General features: G+C 30.1%; 1 protein-coding gene across 2 annotated transcripts in view; it reads left to right on the forward strand.

The window, feature by feature from the left end:
- Positions 1–22,544, forward strand: part of LOC122534153 (putative phosphatidate phosphatase) — a 70,312-nt gene that overhangs the window by 45,708 nt on the left and 2,060 nt on the right. The window contains exons 5-7 of one of the 2 annotated variants that reach the window (XM_043664524.1): positions 7,457–7,514; positions 10,682–10,858; positions 12,917–13,012. In XM_043664524.1, the coding sequence (XP_043520459.1) occupies positions 7,457–7,514; positions 10,682–10,858; positions 12,917–13,012 (331 nt within the window). Of the gene's footprint in view, positions 1–7,456; positions 7,515–10,681; positions 10,859–12,916; positions 13,868–22,544 lie in introns of those variants that run through there. The other variant, XM_043664523.1, reaches the window with a different exon arrangement.

The following is a 22,544-nucleotide window of genomic DNA, read 5'->3' on the forward strand; positions in this document are numbered from 1 at the left end:
GTAACCTAAAAATATCGATATTTTACCGTAATACCGATTCGGTCTCTGGTTTTAGGTAGGAAAGATAAATAATAAATTTATCACTGTGAAGATATGATACAAATGATGTTTACTTGAAGATCACGAACAATTAAACAAAGACAAATTACTTTAAAGCAACACGAATTAACAACTCAAATAAATTCTTTCGACAACGCAGTTGACACTTTTCAACAGGTCTCTTTCAACGTACTGTCACGACTTTGGCCTTTTTTAAAAAAAAAAAAAAAAGAAACGCGTGTCTATGCCTGTGTTGGACTTGTCGCAAACAGGCCATCTGTATTATCTGTATCATCTTATATTTAAGATCAGTCAGATCAATTATACTACATTACTTCTCCGTAATTTCTATCGAGTGATAATATCACCGTCGAAAAGAAAGCGACGAATTATTTGCAGTATATACGGTTTGGTCACTCGTTATGGTCCGCGGACCAGCTGCCAGCGCCAAGGGGTTCGCTACTTTCGTTCGTTCGCGTTCTTTTTTTCATCCGCTGCCATTCTATGGCGAAGCAAGGGCACTACTGAATCGATAACGATGAAAAATTGTCGACGTTTGTGGAAAAAAAAAGAATTGCACGCTTGGTATCGTTCCAATTCTTCGTTAATGCTCGTGAAAGTCGTACTAAGAGTTTAATATCGAACGAAGAGCGTAGAATTTATATTAAGCATGGATTTTCTATGATGTTCGCGGTCTAGCGTTCATTTAATATATTGTAACATGAATCTCGAATCTCTGGAAAGTGAGCTGATAATTTTTAAGCGTTGTTTTTATGTTTTCCAGAGCTATACTCTTGGAAACTGTCGAGATTCAAACGGCTTTAGAAATATTGAGAAATTTTTTTTCACTAAAGACGAAATGCACTTGTGACCCAACTATGAAACGTTCGTATTGTACAATTTCATGAGTCCTAATATTCAAAAAGAAAAAAGAAAAGTCGTTTCAAAGGGAGAGATTTTCAATCTTCAAGATCACACGGATGATACACACAGTTACGAAAGTTGTTCAATATTGTTTGTGAATAAAATTAAAATTAGATAGATGCGCTACGTATAACAAAAATTTTATCCCATTCGATTACATAATAATAATAATTAAAACTCTTTTGAGGATCTCTCCCTTTCATTATCATTCAATAGTCCGCGCATGATAAGATTGACGGTCATAAATCCAGGTAACGATTAAACGCAACGAAACCCAATGTTTAAAAAAAAAAATCATAATCACACGCTGAAGACCGGAAGCTGCCCCAGCTGAACGCCTTTCCCTTTCCCTCCTATTCTCGAATCGGCAAGCAAAGGACTGCACGCTTCCAGAAAATTATACGCTGGCCACGACCTCATACGTTCGAAGAATTACACGCCGAAATTATAGTGCCCGTCAACCCATCCGAGAATAAATCATTCTCGTTAAAGGCTCGGCGCGTTTTGACAGATGAAACGATTTCCAGGCGAAATCGATTTCAGCCCCGTGGCGAGTGAAAATATGTTATAGTGGGTCCCTGAATTGTGATGGAAATTAGGCGAGTTTTAGCTCCTTTTAAACATTTCGTGGAAGTTGGGCAATTTTATAATAGGAGTTATATATAATTATATTATTGCTCTTAGTACTATTAGTTATATATAATTATATTATTACTCTTAGTTACTAATATATTACTAACTAATTATATTATTACTCTTAGTTACTATTATATTACTAACTAATTATATTACTCTTAATACTATTAGTTATATATAATTATATTATTGCTCTTAGTACTATTAGTTATATATATAGTTATATTATTACTCGTAGTTACTAATATATTACTAACTAATTATATTATATTAATAGTACTAATATTATTATTCTTAGTACTATTAGTTATATATAATTATATTATTACATTATATGATTACTATTATTACTATTTTATAATAAGAGTTATATATAATTATATTATTACTCATATTATACTCAGAGTTATATAATTATGTAACAAAATAATATGCCTGGTACTAGTATGAAACGAAAGGTCTGTTTATGTTCTCGAAATTGAAGCAGGATAATGGCACGTAAATTTCAAAATTAGCATTTTCGCCGCCAATATAAATAACGTTGCACAAATTATGCGTGAAAGTTGATATATATAACTTTTTCGTGTACAATAATTGTCACGTATAATCGTGCGTGAAAGTCGATGCATGCTATTGAAATGTCGACGATAAACATAATTACAACGTACGAATGTGGTCCAACGAGACCACGACAGAAAATAAACGCGTGCCATTTTTATTTGATACGAGTTTCCAAAAATTTTGATTTGTTCCAAAAATTAATAAAATAGAATCGCCTTGTCCTCTCATTGATTTAAAGGTTCTTCTAATTTTGAAAGGAACTCCTCGGTATAAGACTAAATTTGAAAACAAAGTTATATCACAATTCTTTTGCAAAGAACTGATTTCTATATTATAGTATACACGTAACAAAGTATATATCACAATTCTTTAAATTTGAAAACAAAGTTATATCACAATTCTTTTGCAAAGAATTGATTTCTATATTATAGTATACACCTAACAAAGTATATATCACAATTCTTTTGCAAAGAATTGATTTCTATATTATAGTATACACCTAACAAAGTATATATCACAATCCTTTAAATTTGAAAACAAAGTTATATCACAATTCTTTTGCAAAGAATTGATTTCTATATTATAATATACACCTAACAAAGTATATATTACAATTCTTTTGTAAAGAACTGATTTCTATATTATAGTATACACCTAACAAAGTATATATCACAATTCTTTTGCAAAGAACTGATTTCTATATTATAGTATACACGTTCAATTTTTGTTCATTTTCGTTTCGCATCTAAATACAAAACTTACAGATATAATAGTTTCGATAAAATAATTATCGTAAAAATTATTTATTTCTACATTTCACACGCTTTACTTTCAAATGTTCGTCATTTTTCATTTTCATTCCACTGAAGTCTAAATCCTGGCTTGGATTCGAGATATTGGCGCGCAGTTAACGCGTTAATCTTTTATCTGAGAATTATGAATCAAGGTCTTGAATTATGAAACAGAGGAAAGACGCAGATACTGAACATAAACTTGTTTCACACAAATGACTCTGCTCATTGAATTTATTAGAATGTAGACCACATTTTTGCGTATTAAATAGTTGCATATTTAACATTTTTCATGTCCAAACTAATTTATAGTCATAGAATATTTTATCACTACACCTATTATATATATATATATAATTATTATTATTATTATATTATTATATTTGTAATAATATAATTATATAATTATTATATATATTATATATACATATATTTTATTATATTTATATTATATATATATATTATATTATTATATATACATACAGGTAGTTACATATACATATATATATCTTTTATATTTTTTTACATATGCATATCTTTTATTTATTATTTATTATTATATATATATATATGTAGTTATATATATATTATTATATATATATATATGTAGTTATATATATATTATTATATATATATATATACATGTACATATATATATCTTTATATTTTATTTCAATATCTCCTCCTTTTTCAAAAAATAAACATTTATCAGTTCTGCAGAAGATTACAATTACACAATAATCCATACACGTGAGTTTGTAAGCGTTTCATTACGAATTCAGTTACATAATACTCGCAATAATTATACCGAACAAGGTGTTGCTCATTATTAAACAGTGATTGTCGACACGCTGGACAGAGCAAACGACGAAGATAATAGAGGCTCAATAGCTAGTAATTTCCGGTTCCGGATTACCTCGCCCGACCCAAAAGGAATCGAACTGCAAGGCGCAACTAAACGACCCGACGAAACAAATTATTCCGCAGGCCTATTATGAAACCCACAATCAGAAATTATGCCTGCTTTCTCTTTCTTTCTTTTTCCTTTTTTTTTGTCTCTTACATACTCTTAGTGTCTGTCGCCGAGGAAATTGTAGGTAGTTCCTTACTGTGCATACAAAAGAAAGAACGCGGACCTTTCTTTTGATAGCCAGTTTGCTATAACCCACACCTTCGTTCAAAAGTTAGGCATTGAAATTCTTCGAATTTGCCATCTTGTTTGTTGACGTAGAAAATTTCTACAACTTCTTGATATAGAATAGACTATTATAGAATATATAATATTATATGTAATAATATTGTAAATATATATATAATATTATAAATATAAATATATTATAAATTTTATAAATATTAATATAAATATATTATAAATATTATAAATATTATAAATATTATAAGACTATACTATTATATATACTATTATATTATATTAATATATATATATATATTTATATACTATTATAAATATTATAAATATTAATATAAGACTATACTATTATATTATATTAATATAAAACTATTATAATTAGTAATTTTTATAATATAATTATATAATATTTTATATAATATTATATTATATTATATATTATATTAATATAATAAGACTATTATAGAATATATAATTATCTATAGACTATTATTTAATTAGTAATTTTTGTAATATAATTATATAATATTTTATATAATATAATATTGTATTATGTATTATATTAATAGAAGACTATTATAGAATATATAACATTTATTTATAGACTATTATTTAATTAATAATTTTTATAATATAATTATATAATATTCCATTTTATTTTATTTTATTTTAATAATATTTTATTTTATTTTATTCTGTTTTATTTTAATAATATTTTATTTTAATATCTTATATTAATTACATAATATTTTTATCACAGCGTAATATTCATAATAATAAATGATTCACACTGGAGCTCTCCAATTATTCACATTATATCATTTTCACTGATCTGTTTCTTTTCACGTGATTCAGAATCAATTTGAACTGCAACTTGAAGGCAGGTGATTACTTTACTCTACTTGACCAACGGTCAACTAGATACGCTGGTGCGTATCGCGGGGTCGTCCGTCCTTTCACGTGAATTGGGACAGTTTTATGTGTGGAAAGATTTGAGGAATCGGACGATAAAAGGCTGACAGAGAATTCATTCATACGTCCCACCCTCCTCCGACTCGTTCAACCAGAGGGGACCAACGCGTCCTCATCTTCCGGACTATAGTATTTCTACCATGCTTAGGTCTGGATCATCGTGCCTTTCTGCGAATCCCCTTTATTCCATCTCGGTTAGGATATTGCACGCAGCTTTTTAGAAACTATAATCTTTTATTGCCTCTCGTTTGTCAGCGTTGAATATATACTTGAAAGACGATGGACTTATTTGTCAGTGTCTTTGAGTATTATAAGTTGTCCAGGCTTTACTAAATATTAGAGTTTCTTTAGCGTTGGTTTTTGACACACTCTCACTCCTTCATATGTGTAATTTATCAACTGAATGATGAATTGAAATCATTTGGATCGTTCGATTTTACGTTCGTTTCCACTTTGTGTTTTGCGATCGAGTGTCGTTTGTTTTGCGATCAAAAAAATGCGAATAGCAGAGAAGGAAGAAATGTAAATTGTGTAATTTGAGAAATGTGTCAATTTTTCTCAGTGTCTAAATGAATTTTAACCGGTCGTGGGAAATCAAGAGAATTTTAACACTGCTGTGTCACTTGTTTTTTCAATTTTGAAAACGTATCGCCATCTGATTGTATATAATGGATTTTTGCAATAGCATTGAATATATTAATGAAAAAGAACATTATTAGTTGATAGATAAAAGTACCTAATGTTCTGGCGAAAAGAAATTTTGCAAAAATGTTGGATCTCGTCTCGAAACGTTCAAGAATCGCGGAAACCTACGTACGCCACTGTCTGTCTACAAATTTCCATTCTACTTAACTCTCTGTAACTAGAATTTCGTTCACATACAGTAAACATATCGCATCGATTATTACTTCCTCGATAAATAGAGTAACTAGAACGATATAAATATCTTATAAATAAGTTACTCGGTGCGTAAACGTATTGATAAGGAAATGCAACAATGATGTAATAAATATCCTCGAAATGTGACTTCAAACATCTTCCAATCCATCGTAATAAAACAATAAAAAGCTCAGCTACCTAACCGCCGTTATCATACCAGAAAATCTGCCGTAGCTAATAAATCTCGAAGTGATCGAAGTGGCAAGTTGAACCACAAGCTTCCGGAAGACAGGCGCGTCTTAATCTTAAACGATTAAAGAGAAAAGGAGAAGAAGGAGAAAACCAAAAAAAAAAAAAAAAAAAAAAAATCGAAGGAGAAGATACAATCTTCTCGGGCAATTGCTTACTCAAACATTCGGTCAATTTGAATAAAATAACGGAGCACACGTACGTTATATTAACGTGCACGCGTGTACGTTATATTAAAAGAAGAAGGAGAGAAATGGCGAATGTTGGGAGAGAAAAGAAAATAAAGGGAGAGAAAGATAAATAGAAGCAATGGGTGGATAATGTCCGATTAAAGGTGCAGTTTTTTGATGGCCAATTACTCTCGCAGATAGAGGGCCCGAGTTCCACTCGCAGGCCCCCTGGCTTCTTTTTCTCTTTCATCTTCTTCTCTCTTTCTTTCTCTTTCGTTTCGTTTCTGCTCCTTCCCCCCTTTCTTCTTTTCTCTTATTTCTCTTATTTCTCACTGTTCATTTTTGGCCGGGTGAATTTTTCGAGTTGAATGTTTACGATCCACGCTCCAGGGTAAATACGCAACCGGCCGATTGTAATCGCCACGATGGGACACGCCCTGGAATTAATCCTGATAAAATTAATAGGCTCCCATTACCGAACGCGTGTGTGTACCAGCCCGAACAGATTGGCTTTTTTCACTTCCATTTTGCATTAGATATGGATATTACATTATACTCACAGAATTGGTGTATCGTGTTATGATTGATAACTCGAATCAAATTTGCATGGTTCGTCGATTCTTCTTTCTCTTCGCCCCTCTCCCCTTTTCTTTTTCTTTTTTTTTTTTTTTTATCGTGTATAGACATTGCCGTATCATATTCGTGGAAAATTGATAACGATGAATTAATACCTCTCGACGTTCCACAAAACTTTTATTAATCCTTTCCTGGTTGAACGATAAATAAATAGAGAAACAAACAGAGAGACCACTCGGTCAGAAGTTCAATTCTAATTTCCCTAGTAATTAATTATCGGAATTGATTTACGAAAGATGTGAATTTACGTACATCTACTAACTCGATTGTTCTCCTACTAAAGAAAAAAAAAAAAAAAAAAAAAAAAAAAAAAAATAAAAAAGAAGAAGAAGAAGAAGAAGAAGAAGGGGGAGGAAAGTTTTTTCCATTCGTCTTCCTTTTTGTAACGGAACGACAACAAATGAAATTTATTTGACACGGTGTAATTTATGACTGTTGATCGTTTTCAGATTATCGTTTCCCTCGGGTCACTCGTCGTTCTCGGCCTACACGATGATTTACCTTGCGGTAAGTTCCTCTTTTTCGTTCGTCTTCCCTTCGGATTTACGACTATGTGGGTATGTACATACGGCTCTCGCTCGATTCCCATCATCGATTCTCCTGCTTTCCCTCTGATAGAGAATTTGAACGACAGGAATGAAAGGAACGCGCGAAGGCGAATGCGTGATAATTTTTATTTCCTTTTTTTTTTCTTATCTTTTTTTCTGTAATGAGACGTATACATAGATTGAATGGTAATTGAATGTACATATGTATTGTCGTATATACTGCTTAACCGACTGCGAATCATTTTCATCTATTTTTTGGGAAATTTTGGGCTACAAGGATCTACAGACTGTGGCATATTGCAATTAGATATAATATTATAGTGTATCTAATTGTATTTAATACAATATTACTATTATATTATATAGTAATATAATAGTAGTATAAATACAACAAATTTACTAATATCGTAATATTATTAAATAATAATACAATAGTAATATTATGTAAATAATATTAATAATATGTAAGTAATATTATATACTTATGTATTTATATAATATTATTTACATAATAGTAATAATATGCAAGCAATATTATATATTTATGTATTTATATAATATTATTTACATAATATTAATAATGTATAATATAATAGTAGTAATATTATATAGTAATATAATAGTAGTATAACAATATAACAAATTTAATAATATAGTTAAATAATAATACAATAGTAATATTATATTAAAATATTATTTACATAATATTAATAATATGTAATATAATAGTAGTAATATTGTATTACATAATATTAATAATGTATAATATAATAGTAGTAATATTATATAGTAATATAATAGTAGTATAAATATAACAAATTTAATAATATAGTAACATTATTAAATAATAGTACAATAATACAATAGTAATATTATATTAAATATTATGTAAGTAATATTATATAAATATATAAATATAACAAATTCAATAATACAGTAATATTATTAAATAACAATACAATAGTAATGTTATATTAAATATTATGTAAATATTAAGTATTAATAATATGTAAGTAATATTATATAGATATACAATATTACTTACACATTATTGATATTATATTAATCTCTTGATATTCATTTCGTGATCAAAATTAATTAGTAACTAAAACAGAAGTCGTATGAAAGCATTCTACATCCGACCAAATGATGTTTACCTAAATTTTATTTCGTTGATCACGTCGGAAAGTTCACAACAACGTGATATCACACGTCAGAAGATCCTTTTACCTCGTCTTCTGACACAAATTGTAAAACACGTGACGTCAGTACATATAAAATGTTGATTTGATACTTAAATCATTCTTCATACCTGGAATATAAATATTTCAGAGGAATGTAAAAAATTACTTCACACATGACCGCTTCTTGGACATTCGTTTTCCTGGATTCGTTGCATCGAGTGTTACGTGATATATGTTGAATGCAATTACTTGTGCAACTCAGGTCTTTGCGCATTTTTCCATTTTTCATTCTCCTTTCTCTTTTTAATTTTCAACTTTTAATTTTTATTGAATATACGCGACGTTCGTTACATTTTTATCTTTAAAGAGGATAAATTATACTAAATCTATAATAGACGATATTATACTAAAAACTTTAAAAAAAGACAATTTGTTCTAAGTCTAATAATAATGCTGTTATAATATACCAATACTAAATTCAATATACTGTACTATAATAATACTAAATAATATTTCTATATTTACTATTAATAATATTACTATATTTAATATTATTTTAATATACTAATATTATAATATACTAATAATACTAATTGATATATTTAGTGTTATTTTAATACACTATTATTATAATATACTATAATAATACTAATTGATATATTTAGTGTTATTTTAATATACTAATATTATAATATACTATAATAATACTATATTTAGTATTGTTTTAATATACTAATATAATAATACTAATTGCTATACTATATTATTTTAATATTATAATACACTATAATAATACTATATTTAGTATTATTTTAATATACTAATATTATAACACACTATAATAATACTAAATTTAATAACAATACTGTTATCTTCTCTCGATAGATCTCTGACGACGATACTTTCCTGTTCTTCCTTCTTTTTCCTACGTTTATTCTTTGAAAGAAGATGATTATCAATCTTGAATTCTGTAATTCAACGTTAGATTATCACATATCTTCTAACTGTACGCAGAACTTATAATATACTTATAATATACTTATAATATACTTGCGTATTAACGTTGTTACTTTTCAAATGTTACACTCACACTTCAAACAACTTTCGTAATGTGTGTGTTTCAACTCTAAACGCGTAAAAAAGTTCACGTGCAAATATCCGTGATGATTCATAACTTCAAATAACGGAGTTCCAAGAGTTCTTAGTAACATGACACAATAAATTATGTGATTATGTATGCAATTTTCTTCTTTACCACCAAACAAAGTGATAATTAAATCGCGTTGATAAGTGCAGCGATGAAGCATCAAATTTTTTAGATTAATATCAAGTTTTATTTAATCATTTAAAACATTCTTTCGAACGATGAAGAAACGTTTCTGGAGCGTAAAAATTTGAAAAAAAAGAAATTGCTATTGCCATCGATTGAAGACAAAAACTAAAGCACGAAATATTTATAGATAGATGAAACAAATGAAACACAATTAAATACAAAATATTTAAAATAAAACACTCGTATATATTATTTTCATTTCGCCTGTCTAATTGCGTTTCTAAAAATAGAAAAACGATCGAACTATTTGTTATTATTGTAGCGTTAAACATTCAAAGATGATACTGAGCCCATCGCAGATGTTCTAATCGACCCAGTTTCTAACAGTTGTTCAACGCTTCAGCCTCCAATTATCTTCGACGAGTTTCGAAAAAACGACATTTCGCAATCATCAGCCCACCTTCGTTCTGTCGCGCGCTTGTGCACAACTTTTACTTTCTCTCCTTCTTTACAGCGCAACATTCGACAATGCAACATTCAGAGAGAAGTAGAAAAAAAGGGGGAAAAAAATTTCATTTTCACAACACTTGGCGACAAACAATGCAACACGTACGTGTTGATTGTGGAATAATTTTCTGTTTTTTTCTTCTTTTTCATGGTGTCCCGCAGCTATACCTACAGCTGAGAATGACGTGGAAGGGTAGCAAGTTGTTGAAACACTTCCTGCAACTTTTATGTCTACTTATGGCCTGGTTCACGGCATTGTCACGAGTCTCTGATTATAAACATCATTGGAGCGATGTTCTGGCCGGCTCGACCCTTGGTACCATCGTGGCACTAGTCGTAGTGAGTATTATTCTCCTTAACTATCCTATTGTGCGATCATAAATTACACACGATCGTGAATATGAAATATACGATGTATCGGGCCAGCAGAAGCGTTTACGACCTCCTTTGATCGCGTTCGCTTGGTGGAAAATTAATCTGAAACACCGATGCTCCTCCGTATCGTACAATGGAGCTTCCAGTTCATCCGGATGAAATTTATTCGAATAGAAACTTCATTGGGTTAGGTCATTTCCCAAACGAAAATCGCGAGATAATATAAACTTTCTGAAATGTATCTTCAGTGATTAAATATTTTTTTTTCTTTTTTTTTTTTTGATAGAAGAAAGTTGCTTATGTTGAAAATACCACTTAGGAAAATACCAGTTTTGGAAGGAAAAAATTTGGGAACAATTTTGGAACAGCATTGACACACGAACTCGAATGAAGTAGACTGTGTGTGGATAGTGACAAGAGAATATTTTTAGAATAGAGTCAAATTTTTTTTGTGAAGCTGAAGTTTCACAATTTTTTGGACTACAGTTATTTTAAATTGAAGCTACAATACAAGATACAGTTGTAATTAAAGATACAATTGTACTGTTGGAGGCAAGATTTTGCTTTATTAAATATTATGTACATGTGTATTCTAACAAGTATTAGTATACAACGCAGATTGTATTAATAAAACTATCAAGAAGATACATATTAATGATATAATTGATTATTGATAAATGTAAATATTAATTGAATTAAATTACAATATATTTATAATTATGTAGCCGTATAATATCACAGTATATTTAATTAAATTACAATATATTTATAATTTTCTAGCCATATAATATCACAGTATATATAACGTTTTAACGTTAATTATGTAGCCGTATAATATCACAGTATATTTAATTAAATTACAATATATTTATAATTATGTAACCGTATGATATCACAGTATATTTAATTAAATTACAATATATTTATAATTTTCTAGCCATATAATATCACAGTATATATAACGTTTTAACGTTAATTATGTAGCCGTATAATATCACAGTATATTTAATTAAATTACAATATATTTATAATTATGTAACCGTATAATATCACAGTATATTTAACGTTTAAATGTAATTTTCATCACTGAGGCATCACAGCATAATTACCACAGAAGACAAACAGTATTTTGACATTTTGGATAATGTAACATTTTTTATGATGAACGATATTTTAGAGGATTAAAGTATATATCTACATATGTATTCACAATGTGAATTTTATCCCCGTGGATAATAAGAAACGTGATTTTATCTTGTTCCTCCTTTATAGCAGTTTCTTCATGTTATGACATGAGCTGAGTTAGTTCTTGGAACTGAGTTTAAAATGACTGATGCATTGAAAAAGTTCCTCGAATGACGCTGTTATAGGAAGTTGTACATGCAGATAAACTTTTATTACTCAACGTAGTTTATTAACCAGTCTGGATGTACCTATCTGACAGATTCTTTTTCTGAGGTGCCATTTAACTTTAGCACTTTAGCATGCAAATTCTCTATCTAGTGAGTGACTTCTTGTCACCTGATTATGTTCTTGTTACATACGATTGTCGTTTCACTTTTATTTGCAAATTTTGCAGTTCTCTCTGAACCTGAAGTTTTCTGAAGATGATAGCAAGATTGTAATTTCAGAAGATATAAAATTATAATAAAAATTAAATATATACAATCATATTAAAAATATAGATTTAAATATTATATATTAAAATAATATTAATATAATATATTAAAGATTTACATATATATGATATATATATTATAGGCTTAAATATATTAGAAGATAATAATATATATATATATACATGATATATATATATATATTATATTAATATAATATATTAAAGATTTACATATATATGATACAATATATTATAGGCTTAAATATATTAGAAGATAATAATATATATATACATGATATATATATTAATATAATATATTAAAGATTTACATATATGATATGATATATTATAGGCTTAAATATATTAGAAGATAATCAGAACATTTCGTACGATATCTTTTGCAGGCAAACTTCGTGGCGAACCTGTTCGAAGACCGGAGCCATTGCCTAATTGAAGAGAAGCACCATGCAACCGATTACGAGACGGGGGCCGGAACACAGGTGAATAATGGCTCTACTAATCGCAACTGTTGACCTAACGAGCTAGCTCTTCGCTTGCTGACCACACCGAGACCGTGACTCGTCTTCTAGTTGCCTTTGGGAAGCTAGTTTTCGTCTTTAGGGGAACAAAAAAAAGCGCACGCTGGCTGCCTGAAGCTCGAGCAATTTGAGAAGAAAAAAAGAAAAAAAGAAAAAAAAAACACGTTACGATATGCCCAAAAAGTCGGTGTCGCGACATTTTTTTATTATTCGACAGTGAAACTGCCTTAAAACCTGCTGTGGACCGTTTCATTATCTCTCCCGCCTTCTCGACGATTCTTCTAGACATTGCCTTGTTTCAACGTACAATCATCAATCACCAGCTGATCATCGTGCCGACGAGATTCCAAATTGGGGCAGAAAGAAGCCAAAAAAAGACAACCGAAAGGAAGGAAAGAAGCAGCAATGTTAGTCGCGGGATAAAACGAATTTAGCGTGCTTCTTCTATTAACGTTTGGTCGAGCTTTTGTGGTCAGCTTTTATGGAGAAATTTTCTTCATCGTTTTTCGAACGTCGTGCCCGTCGTGAAATTACGATGCAATCGGCAACACGGAGCGATACTTACGAAGTAGAATCTTTTTCACACGATGCTGACGAATTTTCAAACTCGAGACTTGAAAGTAACAATCGACATTGTTATTTTCACTCGGTGAGGGCGAAGCTGCGTGTGAAAATATTTCACTTGGTATATATCTCTATCGATTCGTTCTTCCACGTAGAGTCACTACCTTGCCAATTGTATCATAATTATTGGGACGCTCGTTTTCTTTTTTTTTTTTTTTATTTTTTTGCCTTTCGGTGAAAGCGCATATTTATCCATAGCGTAGCGAAGAGCGAACTGCATATCTATGTCTTGTCGATGTCGTCCTAGCTTCATTTGAGAAACACTCGTATTATCGATATACAGGGTGTTTCGTAACTTGTGGGGGCTGATTGCACGCCTAAAAATAATGAAAAAAAGTCATACAAATATATGTCCTATCTGTCTTCGTTTATGAGATACAATGAATTCTCTGTTTTAATTACTTTTACAAAAGATGCTCGAAATGACCACCTTGCATTTGAAGACAAGCCTGCACGCGTCTTGTCATTCATCTGGTNTGGAACTTCCTCTAATATTTCGTGTAAACGCGTGCTCAAAAAAATCAACGTACTTTGTGCCTGTTAGTTTCCCATCAAGAACAAAAGGTCCAATTAAAAATTTATCAATTATTCCTGCCCATACGTTTCAATTAAACTGGTGTTGATGGTCTTGACTGCACAATAACATGTGGGTTTTCTTCATCCCAGTTATGATTATTATGAAAATTGAATGTACCATCCCTGGTAAAACTAGCTTACTAGAGTTTGCTCTGTTTATATAAAATTCATTGTATCTCATAAACGAAAACATACATTTACATGACTTTGTTTCATTATTTTTGGGCGTACAATCAGCTCCCGAAGTTACAAAACACCGTCGTCGTCGTTATCCCTTATTTCGTCCAAATTGTGTTTAGAGGGAGATCTCCTCATAGGTCTGACATTTTCTTTTTTTTTTTTTTTTTTTTTGTTTTTTTTTTTTTTTTTTTTTTTTTTTTGTTATTTTATTTCGTCTACTCTTAATGGCGATGTTCTTCTGTACTTTTTATGCGGATTATTATGCTATAAGTAAGCAAATCGTTGCTTGTATGTAATTCGTTATTAGCGCAATTAATAGAGAGGATTGTTAATTCTCGTCGGTCAGAGCGAGAATTTGCACAGACGATGGAGCCGTGCTTGTAGTTTCAACGACGATGTATTTATTTCTTGTTGAGCGTTATTTATTTATAGACAGAGAGAAAGAATGTTCCCTACCTTCCTGATTGTAGTGGGTAATTGCACGTTGTTCGCAAGAAGATATACATATATACTATATTTTCTAATTAGAGGGAAGGAAAGGCAAACGCGGTGTAACATTCATTTTACTCTTGTACTATACTTACGGTAGATATTCTATTTGGTGCTCCTACTTACGCTAAAGTTGCTTAACTTTAAAAATCGTATGCTAAGATAGTGAAGTGCGATATTTTTCTTTTTTTTTTCTTCGTCTTCTTTTTTGTTTTGTATCTCGAAAACGACGCAGAGGTAGCAAAATTTTCAGTATTGATCATTTCTACGTTGCGTTCTATGTTAACATTCGCCATGTAGCACGCAAATATCATTCGTTATTAGGTGGACAATTATGCGACATAATTGTTAAGTTGACGGATCCAAAAGGGAAAGTGGTGCAAGTGGTGTCTAATTTTATTTGAACTGCCTAAGAAATAAATTTACACTTTTATAAAGAAAGAATGTTTTAAACGATTTCAAGAGTTATTAGGCATTGTACATTGTACATTACAAATGGAGCGACGTGAGCCTTTTGCATTTCATTTTATTTAAGGCTGACATATGAATTGCTCAAAGATTTTTTAAATTCATCCTATAATTTACAATTACTTGTGTTATTGTTAATTTACATTTATTTACGACGACGAAGTTGCATGAAAGTAATTAAGCGAGCAATGAAATTGAAAAAAAAAAGAACAAACACAAATGCAAACGTCAACTGTTGAAGAATTAATTGACTAAAATACTAAAATACTGAAATAATTTATTGACTAAACTTTTTCCTACACGCATTGCCACTGCTTGGCTTTAGTTTCCGAGACAAAAATATTTTTGACACCATGTACCTATTTAATGACACGTGGCTCTTTTTAGATTTGGTTGGATTTCAATTGAATTGGGATTAATTTTCAGTCACGTTTGTTTAAGTTTGCTAACATGTTATTATCGTGTATCTTTATTGTATTTACTTCTGTGAGTCACTTTGCAATTAATCAAAAAAAAAAAAACTATCTACCAACTTTTCGTAATTGTTGATAACGAGATATCCAAGAATATTTCGTGTAGCTTAACGTCTTACAATATACGCCAACAATGACTAACAATGTAATGAGTTTGCTCTCGATATGACATCGCGAAAATATCATTTCACGTTTCAATCTGTAAACACATAGATAGATAAGACAGGGGAACTCAACTTATATTAATTGCCATAGCTATTCGAAGAGTGCAGCTAGACAGTTTACCTATTCATTAAGAATCATTGTAAGTTTATCATTTAAGAGTGATTGATTTACCCTAGACCAATACCAATGCGTCTATTTAACAAGAGTTGATCATTTCTTGGATGAAGAACATCGTGTGGTTGGTAGAATAAATTCACAAAAAAAAAAAATAAATGACAAAGAATTGTCAGAGGGACCGAACTATTATACCTACACTCTCGAATGCATAACGTTATGAATTCAAAGAGTCATCGAAGGAAGTATGAAATATATTTTTATAGATACACATCTCGGAAACTAAGGGGCGATCGTTATTAGAAAAGATTGAAGATTATCATTATTGTCGTTTTCACAAAATTTACAAGCTCAGTTAAAAGATACTTGCTTGAACCACTCTTCTCATTGAGATCCACCGATTCTTCGTTCAATGTGATTTACGAGTACATTTGCACAACGTTACTGTGAGAATATGTTTAAAAGAAAAGAATGTGAAGAAAGGAACGTTTGTGGGAAAGGTGATCTTTAGCAAGGCGCCGGGGTTCGCATTTATTCGAATCTTTGGTTCTCTCGCCAAGCAATCTGTAATGCAATAAGTGAATCTGACTACTGTTCGTTGTGAACAATTTAATGCAAAGTATTACGATAAAGATGGCTAAGTTTGTTGAACAAGCGAACGATTATAAGAGTGAATTAATAATAACGATTAGCGAAACTCCATGGAGCTATATAATCCTATTTGAATTTACAAATTATAAATCGTAATACCATTTCGAAACTATATACATTTCTAGATTATGAAAGTATAGATTCTTAATATTATATACTGTAGATATACAACATATTTATCAGACGAGAGGAAAGGGTGGAGGAGTGAAGGGAGGGATAGGGAAAGAAGATACAGGAGTCGTATCTCCTCTCGCATTGATTTTCTATTAAAACTTTTTACATAACTCGGACAGCAGAGCGTGTTAGGTGAATACGCTTGCTAACGATTCGAAATCGTTTTATATAGTTATAATAGATAGTACCTATACTGTACGATTTACGTATGATATATGTAATACACATACATTCTGTGTGTATGGTGCTTTGAAAATTCATAAGGTGAGTCATGTGAACTGTTACAAAAGTAAATTCTCATTTGATGGAAACTATATGTTGGAAAATCTGTTGGAAATTATTTCCATAAACAGACAGAGAGATGAGCAAAAGAAAATTTGCAACAGTAATACTTATGAGTGTCAATAATCTACTGAATATTATACTCTTCATCAGTATACTGTAATTTGTATTCTGAACTGGATATATTCTTGTTATATAAATATTCTGTTTTCTAAAAATCTGGTATATTCTCTCAGAGACTTGTTTCTTAAAGTATCTTTTGTCCATCACTGTACCTCGTTTAAAACCTCTTGTAAAGGACAAGTGAATATGTTCAGAAACTACAGATATTTCATGAAAAAAAAAATATCATTGTAAATCCTTGGAACTATGCCAACATAATCTATAAATAAACGTAAGAAAAAAAATGACTGAAACGTCATAGATTCGCAAACGTTTTATTAAAAAAAATTACAATAGAAAAAACTTACTACTATAAAGCATCTTCACATACAACATATTTGCATGTGTGGTAACATAAAAGTTTCAACAAATAGTTTGATTTGTAACAGTTGCTTGACTCTGCGTAGGGGTAGAACAAAGACGTTCTACAATACAGCGTTGCTGTATCACATCAACTGGAAGTATTGTGTACCTGTACACTGTTATAGTAAACAAAACCGTGTACGTTTATATTTTAAGATAGATCTTTATTTATTTTATAAAGAACATATATATATATATATATATATAAGTAATATTTCAATTAATTTTTCTCATCCACTATACTTTGTTATCTCTCGTGATAATCCGAAAGTGAAGGTTCTTCGGAGCAAATTTCTCATCCCCTTTTCAAAAATTCTTCTTTTAATTTATTGGTATCTATCCTTTTTTTTTACTGGAGATTAACAGCTTCATTGAAATAAAATGTGCAAAAATTTTAGCAAATCCTCTTCTCTTGTCTTAATTTGACATAAGTGTTATTTCGATTTCGATGATTCAAAATAATTGTTTCGTATGGATTAATCGAGGGTTACTCTGATAGATAGCATTTCATTTTTTCAATAGTTGTCTTTCAGGTAATTAATTGCGAAACAAAATTGTTGTTCTCAATCGAGACGATAATTAATGGCCACCTTTAGGCCATTTTTGCATTCAAAATCGCAGCATTGTTGGAATTTTGGTGGAATTGGAAATATATAAATTTTTTTAGCAATTTAATACTTTCATAAACAGTAACTTGCTTCAACAAATAACACCGCAATCGTAGCTTCCAATAACACACCGCTACGTTCCCAGTCTACCAAGGAAACTACTATAATGCCACACTCTTTTAGCATGTTACATATTTTTTTTTTCTTATTAAATTGGAAAATCAGTTTGCTCTTTTCTTTCACACGCATAAAGCTCGAAAACCTTTGTCGGAATTGATTGTAATGTGCTACTGTAATTCTAATTTACAATTAGCGTAGTATTTTTCTTGTTATTCGCGTGAAGGGTTAATTTTATGTCTGCATTTAACTATAAGTCGAGCGTATTATTATATATACACAAATATGTTATTAATACCTTATTGATCGTTGATTTTGTACATATTTCACAATTGAAATTTGAACATCTAGATACATTGTGAGGAAATCTCAGTAATATGAAATTCGCTCTCGCATTCTCTTCAATTATTAATAACCATAGTTGAAACGATGGATATTGGTTTCTTAAAGAGATGTGATGAAGGATTTTTATATTTTCCTTGTGTCTTGTCTGACACAGTGCTTTTAAACGAGATGTTTTTTAAATAAATTTTTAAAAATATTTTAATACTAAAATTGTTACAAAGGCGTATTGTAAATGTGTAATTTGCAAGTATAATTTTTGAGAGGAAAAAATTTTTGTTGATCATAACATATTATTTTCTAAGAAAATTAAGTATTGAAGGGCTTTATAATCTGTCATTATATGACACTTTAATATTTTATATCATTAAAAAACAAAATTATTTTTTCGCTCATTTATACATAGTGTGTATAATTTATTAAAGAATAAAACTTTGCGTACAAAGAGTGATACATTATATTTTTTCATTATTAAATTTTGAATCGTTGAATATAAATAAATTTATTATTCTATTATTAGAGTTATTAAATGCCTAGTATTAACTAAATAGTTTTCTAGCAATTAAAGTCGTCTTATTCTATCTCTAAAATTATAATTATCATTAATGAAGCAATATATAAATATCAACATGCACATAAAAGAAATGCTTCGAAAAGATTTTTCCTACCAGCATTTCAATTTAATACAAATTGACGGTCGATAAGATGTTAACTATTAAACATAAGACACGATTGATTTTGTTGGACAATAATTTTTAAAAAATTCTCCAAGGAGAGCACGTTCTTTAAATATTAACGAAAACAAAAGAAAACATAATGTTCAATAGTAAGTACAATAAATTAAACCGATTAATTTAAGGAGCTACATGTATCTAGAAAAATTTCGCTTGAATTTATACAATTGTTGAAACTTAAGTATTTACCACTTTGCAAGGTGGACCTTTTACTTTGAAATTTCATTCATGTCTCTTCGTCCGGGAGATGCTTGGAAAAAAGTTAATTTTCTAAAGATAAGTAGCTCCTTAATTTAGTAGCTCGTCGTTTAAATTGTTAATATCTTATTTTTAATCATTCGTTTATACAAGAATCCTCAATTTCTTTTATACACTGTATTTACATCTGCGAATGTTAAATCGAATTAATACGTCTTTTATTAACTGTTAAAAAAAAAAAAGAAAAAAAAAAAGAAATCACTTAACTTAATAGATTAAACCAGAGTTGAATTTCAGTAATATTTTATTTTTAATGAAATCCGTTTATACAAGAATCCTCAATTTCTTCTATACTGTATTTATAACTGCGAATGTTAACTCGAATTAATACGTATTTTATTAACTGTTAAAAAAAAAAAAGAAAAAAAAAAGAAATCACTTAAAAACTAATAGATTAAACCAGAGTTGAATTTTCAGTAGTGTAAATCATGTCTAATTACGTTCTATATTATTCGTTTCACACAGATGAAGGGGTAATCGTTGTTTGAACCTCCTACAGGTTTTGCAATACGTTGATTCAAATGAAATTGCGACACATCGTATGGCGACTACTTAATTGTGATACGACGATCATTAAATTCTGCACAAATCAATAACGTACGTGACACACGTTGAGTAATACAGGTTCGTTTACACCTTTCGATGTAATAAAAAAAAAAAAAAAAACTTCGATCGCTGTGATAACAAAGATATTACTAATTCTAAGTTTTATTCGACGAAAGTAAAAATCGGTAATTATAATCGCCGATAAATAAGAATGTGAACGAACGACGTTTTCCGATATTCTTCAAAAATTTCACTTGAACTTACTATGAAAGGTCATCGAAAGACACGATTAAATTGTTAATTGAGAATCGGGGTTTCTCGATGAGGATTCCGTGCGAAGAGTTTCAAGCGTTACACGGTAGCGACGAGTTACGCCCAACTTCATTTATGTACGTGTACCTTACCGGTTACAAAGTAGGCCTACAATAAATCATTGAACTGGAATAACTCGACGAAAGAGGAGAAGTTCTTTAAAAAAAAAAAAAAACGAACCCGTTCCTTTGAACCCGATTCGTAGGGTAATGCGTAGTAATATAAATAACGATGGCCCTCTCTTCGCGAAGACAACATCGTTCATCACTGATGCGATGAACGAGCACATAACAGTAGATTTGACCGCTTGAGCAGGAAGAAGGAATTTCGTAGAGATATTCAAAGAGAAGGGGAACATTATACCGATAAAATCTACTCTTTCTACCATTAATAATACCGATAGATATCTCGTTATAAATGGTGGCCCCTGTTGTTCTTGCGTACGCAGAAATCACGGTCTTAACTTATACTTGAACGCAGGCTCGAACGCTAACTGAAATTATTATTCTGTCGTTTCAGAACGAACTGTATTATACGAAATCTTGAAATAAAGTTCTGCACGTGCATTACCCTGAAATGATACTTGCAAACGTGTAAATCTGCAAATTTCTAACGAAGAAGTTATGCTGAAAGGCGGCTGGAAAGATGAAGAGAAGTGTGTGCTACGATGATGAGTACTGAGAAATTTACAAAAATAGATTTCGGATAGAATTTTGAAGAGAGACAAAGAGCGATGTGAAGTTTCAGTCGGGAAGCAAAATTTTAATACTTGACGATCAAGTCAAGGTGTTGTTTGGACAAATAAATTCAGAGTTCGTTTCATAGGTACTAGAATTGTCGAAGCGAGTTTACTAATTTTATTTACCGACTAGCTAATCTCTTGTTGTTGCAATGAAAGATGACATCTGCGAGATTGCGTCTAAAGATTCAATCATTCGTGTTATTTAAATTAATATATTTCCAACGAGGAAATTATCTTGCTAATAACAATTGGTATCTTTTAAAATTTCAATCACAATCCTCTGTCCATATCGTTTTGTATGTATTTTAATTTTGTAAGCTTTGCCATTTCTTTCTGTCCTGCGCTTCAATCTATCGTTCCTTGCTTCATTGTAATTGCAACTTATTTTTAATAATGCAATCTTGGAGGAATAAAATTTTACAAGTGTTTAGAATAATAATTCATTTTTTTTTTTAAAAAAAAAAAAAAAAAAAAATAGTAGATCTTCGGGACTGATGCGAAATTTATTTAAATTTCAGAACGAATTAACGTCACTTCAAACAGGTTTGGTATCTTACAATGCGATTGAAAGAAATGGAGAGCCTGCTGCTTAAAAAAAACAGTCGAACAATTGTAAATGTATATGCGCTGAATTTATTACATGTGAAACTTACTCTTAATTTATAAGTAATTTATAAGCACCGTCGTATTACTTCTTCTACTTAATAAATCATAGAGACTGTAATTTACTTCAGTGGAATAAGTACACACACTGTGTCATATTTGTCATATCATATATAAGTCATTTCAAGTCTCTTGTCTCTCTGTCTCTTTCGAATAGTAGCTCAATGATTCAGTTCACTTCAAATACGCATCAAATTGGTATCACCTTAATAAATCAGCTCGTAGTAACTAATCCTAGCATCATTTACATGTTTCTCCCATTAATAATAGTTACTAGCGACGAGAAAACTTTTCTTCAGTCAAAAAAAACAATTGTCATCCTATGATTTCTTTTATTTTGATTACAATAGCTATGACCCCTATTTAAATATGGAGATTTACTTTTTTGAATTAATAATGCTACGATAGTTAATATACAAACATAACAAATATTATTTCATGCAACATTCA

Source organism: Frieseomelitta varia, unplaced genomic scaffold (assembly GCF_011392965.1).
Source record: "Frieseomelitta varia isolate USP_RPSP 00005682 unplaced genomic scaffold, Fvar_1.2 scaffold_577, whole genome shotgun sequence".
Lineage (NCBI taxonomy): Eukaryota > Metazoa > Arthropoda > Insecta > Hymenoptera > Apidae > Frieseomelitta > Frieseomelitta varia.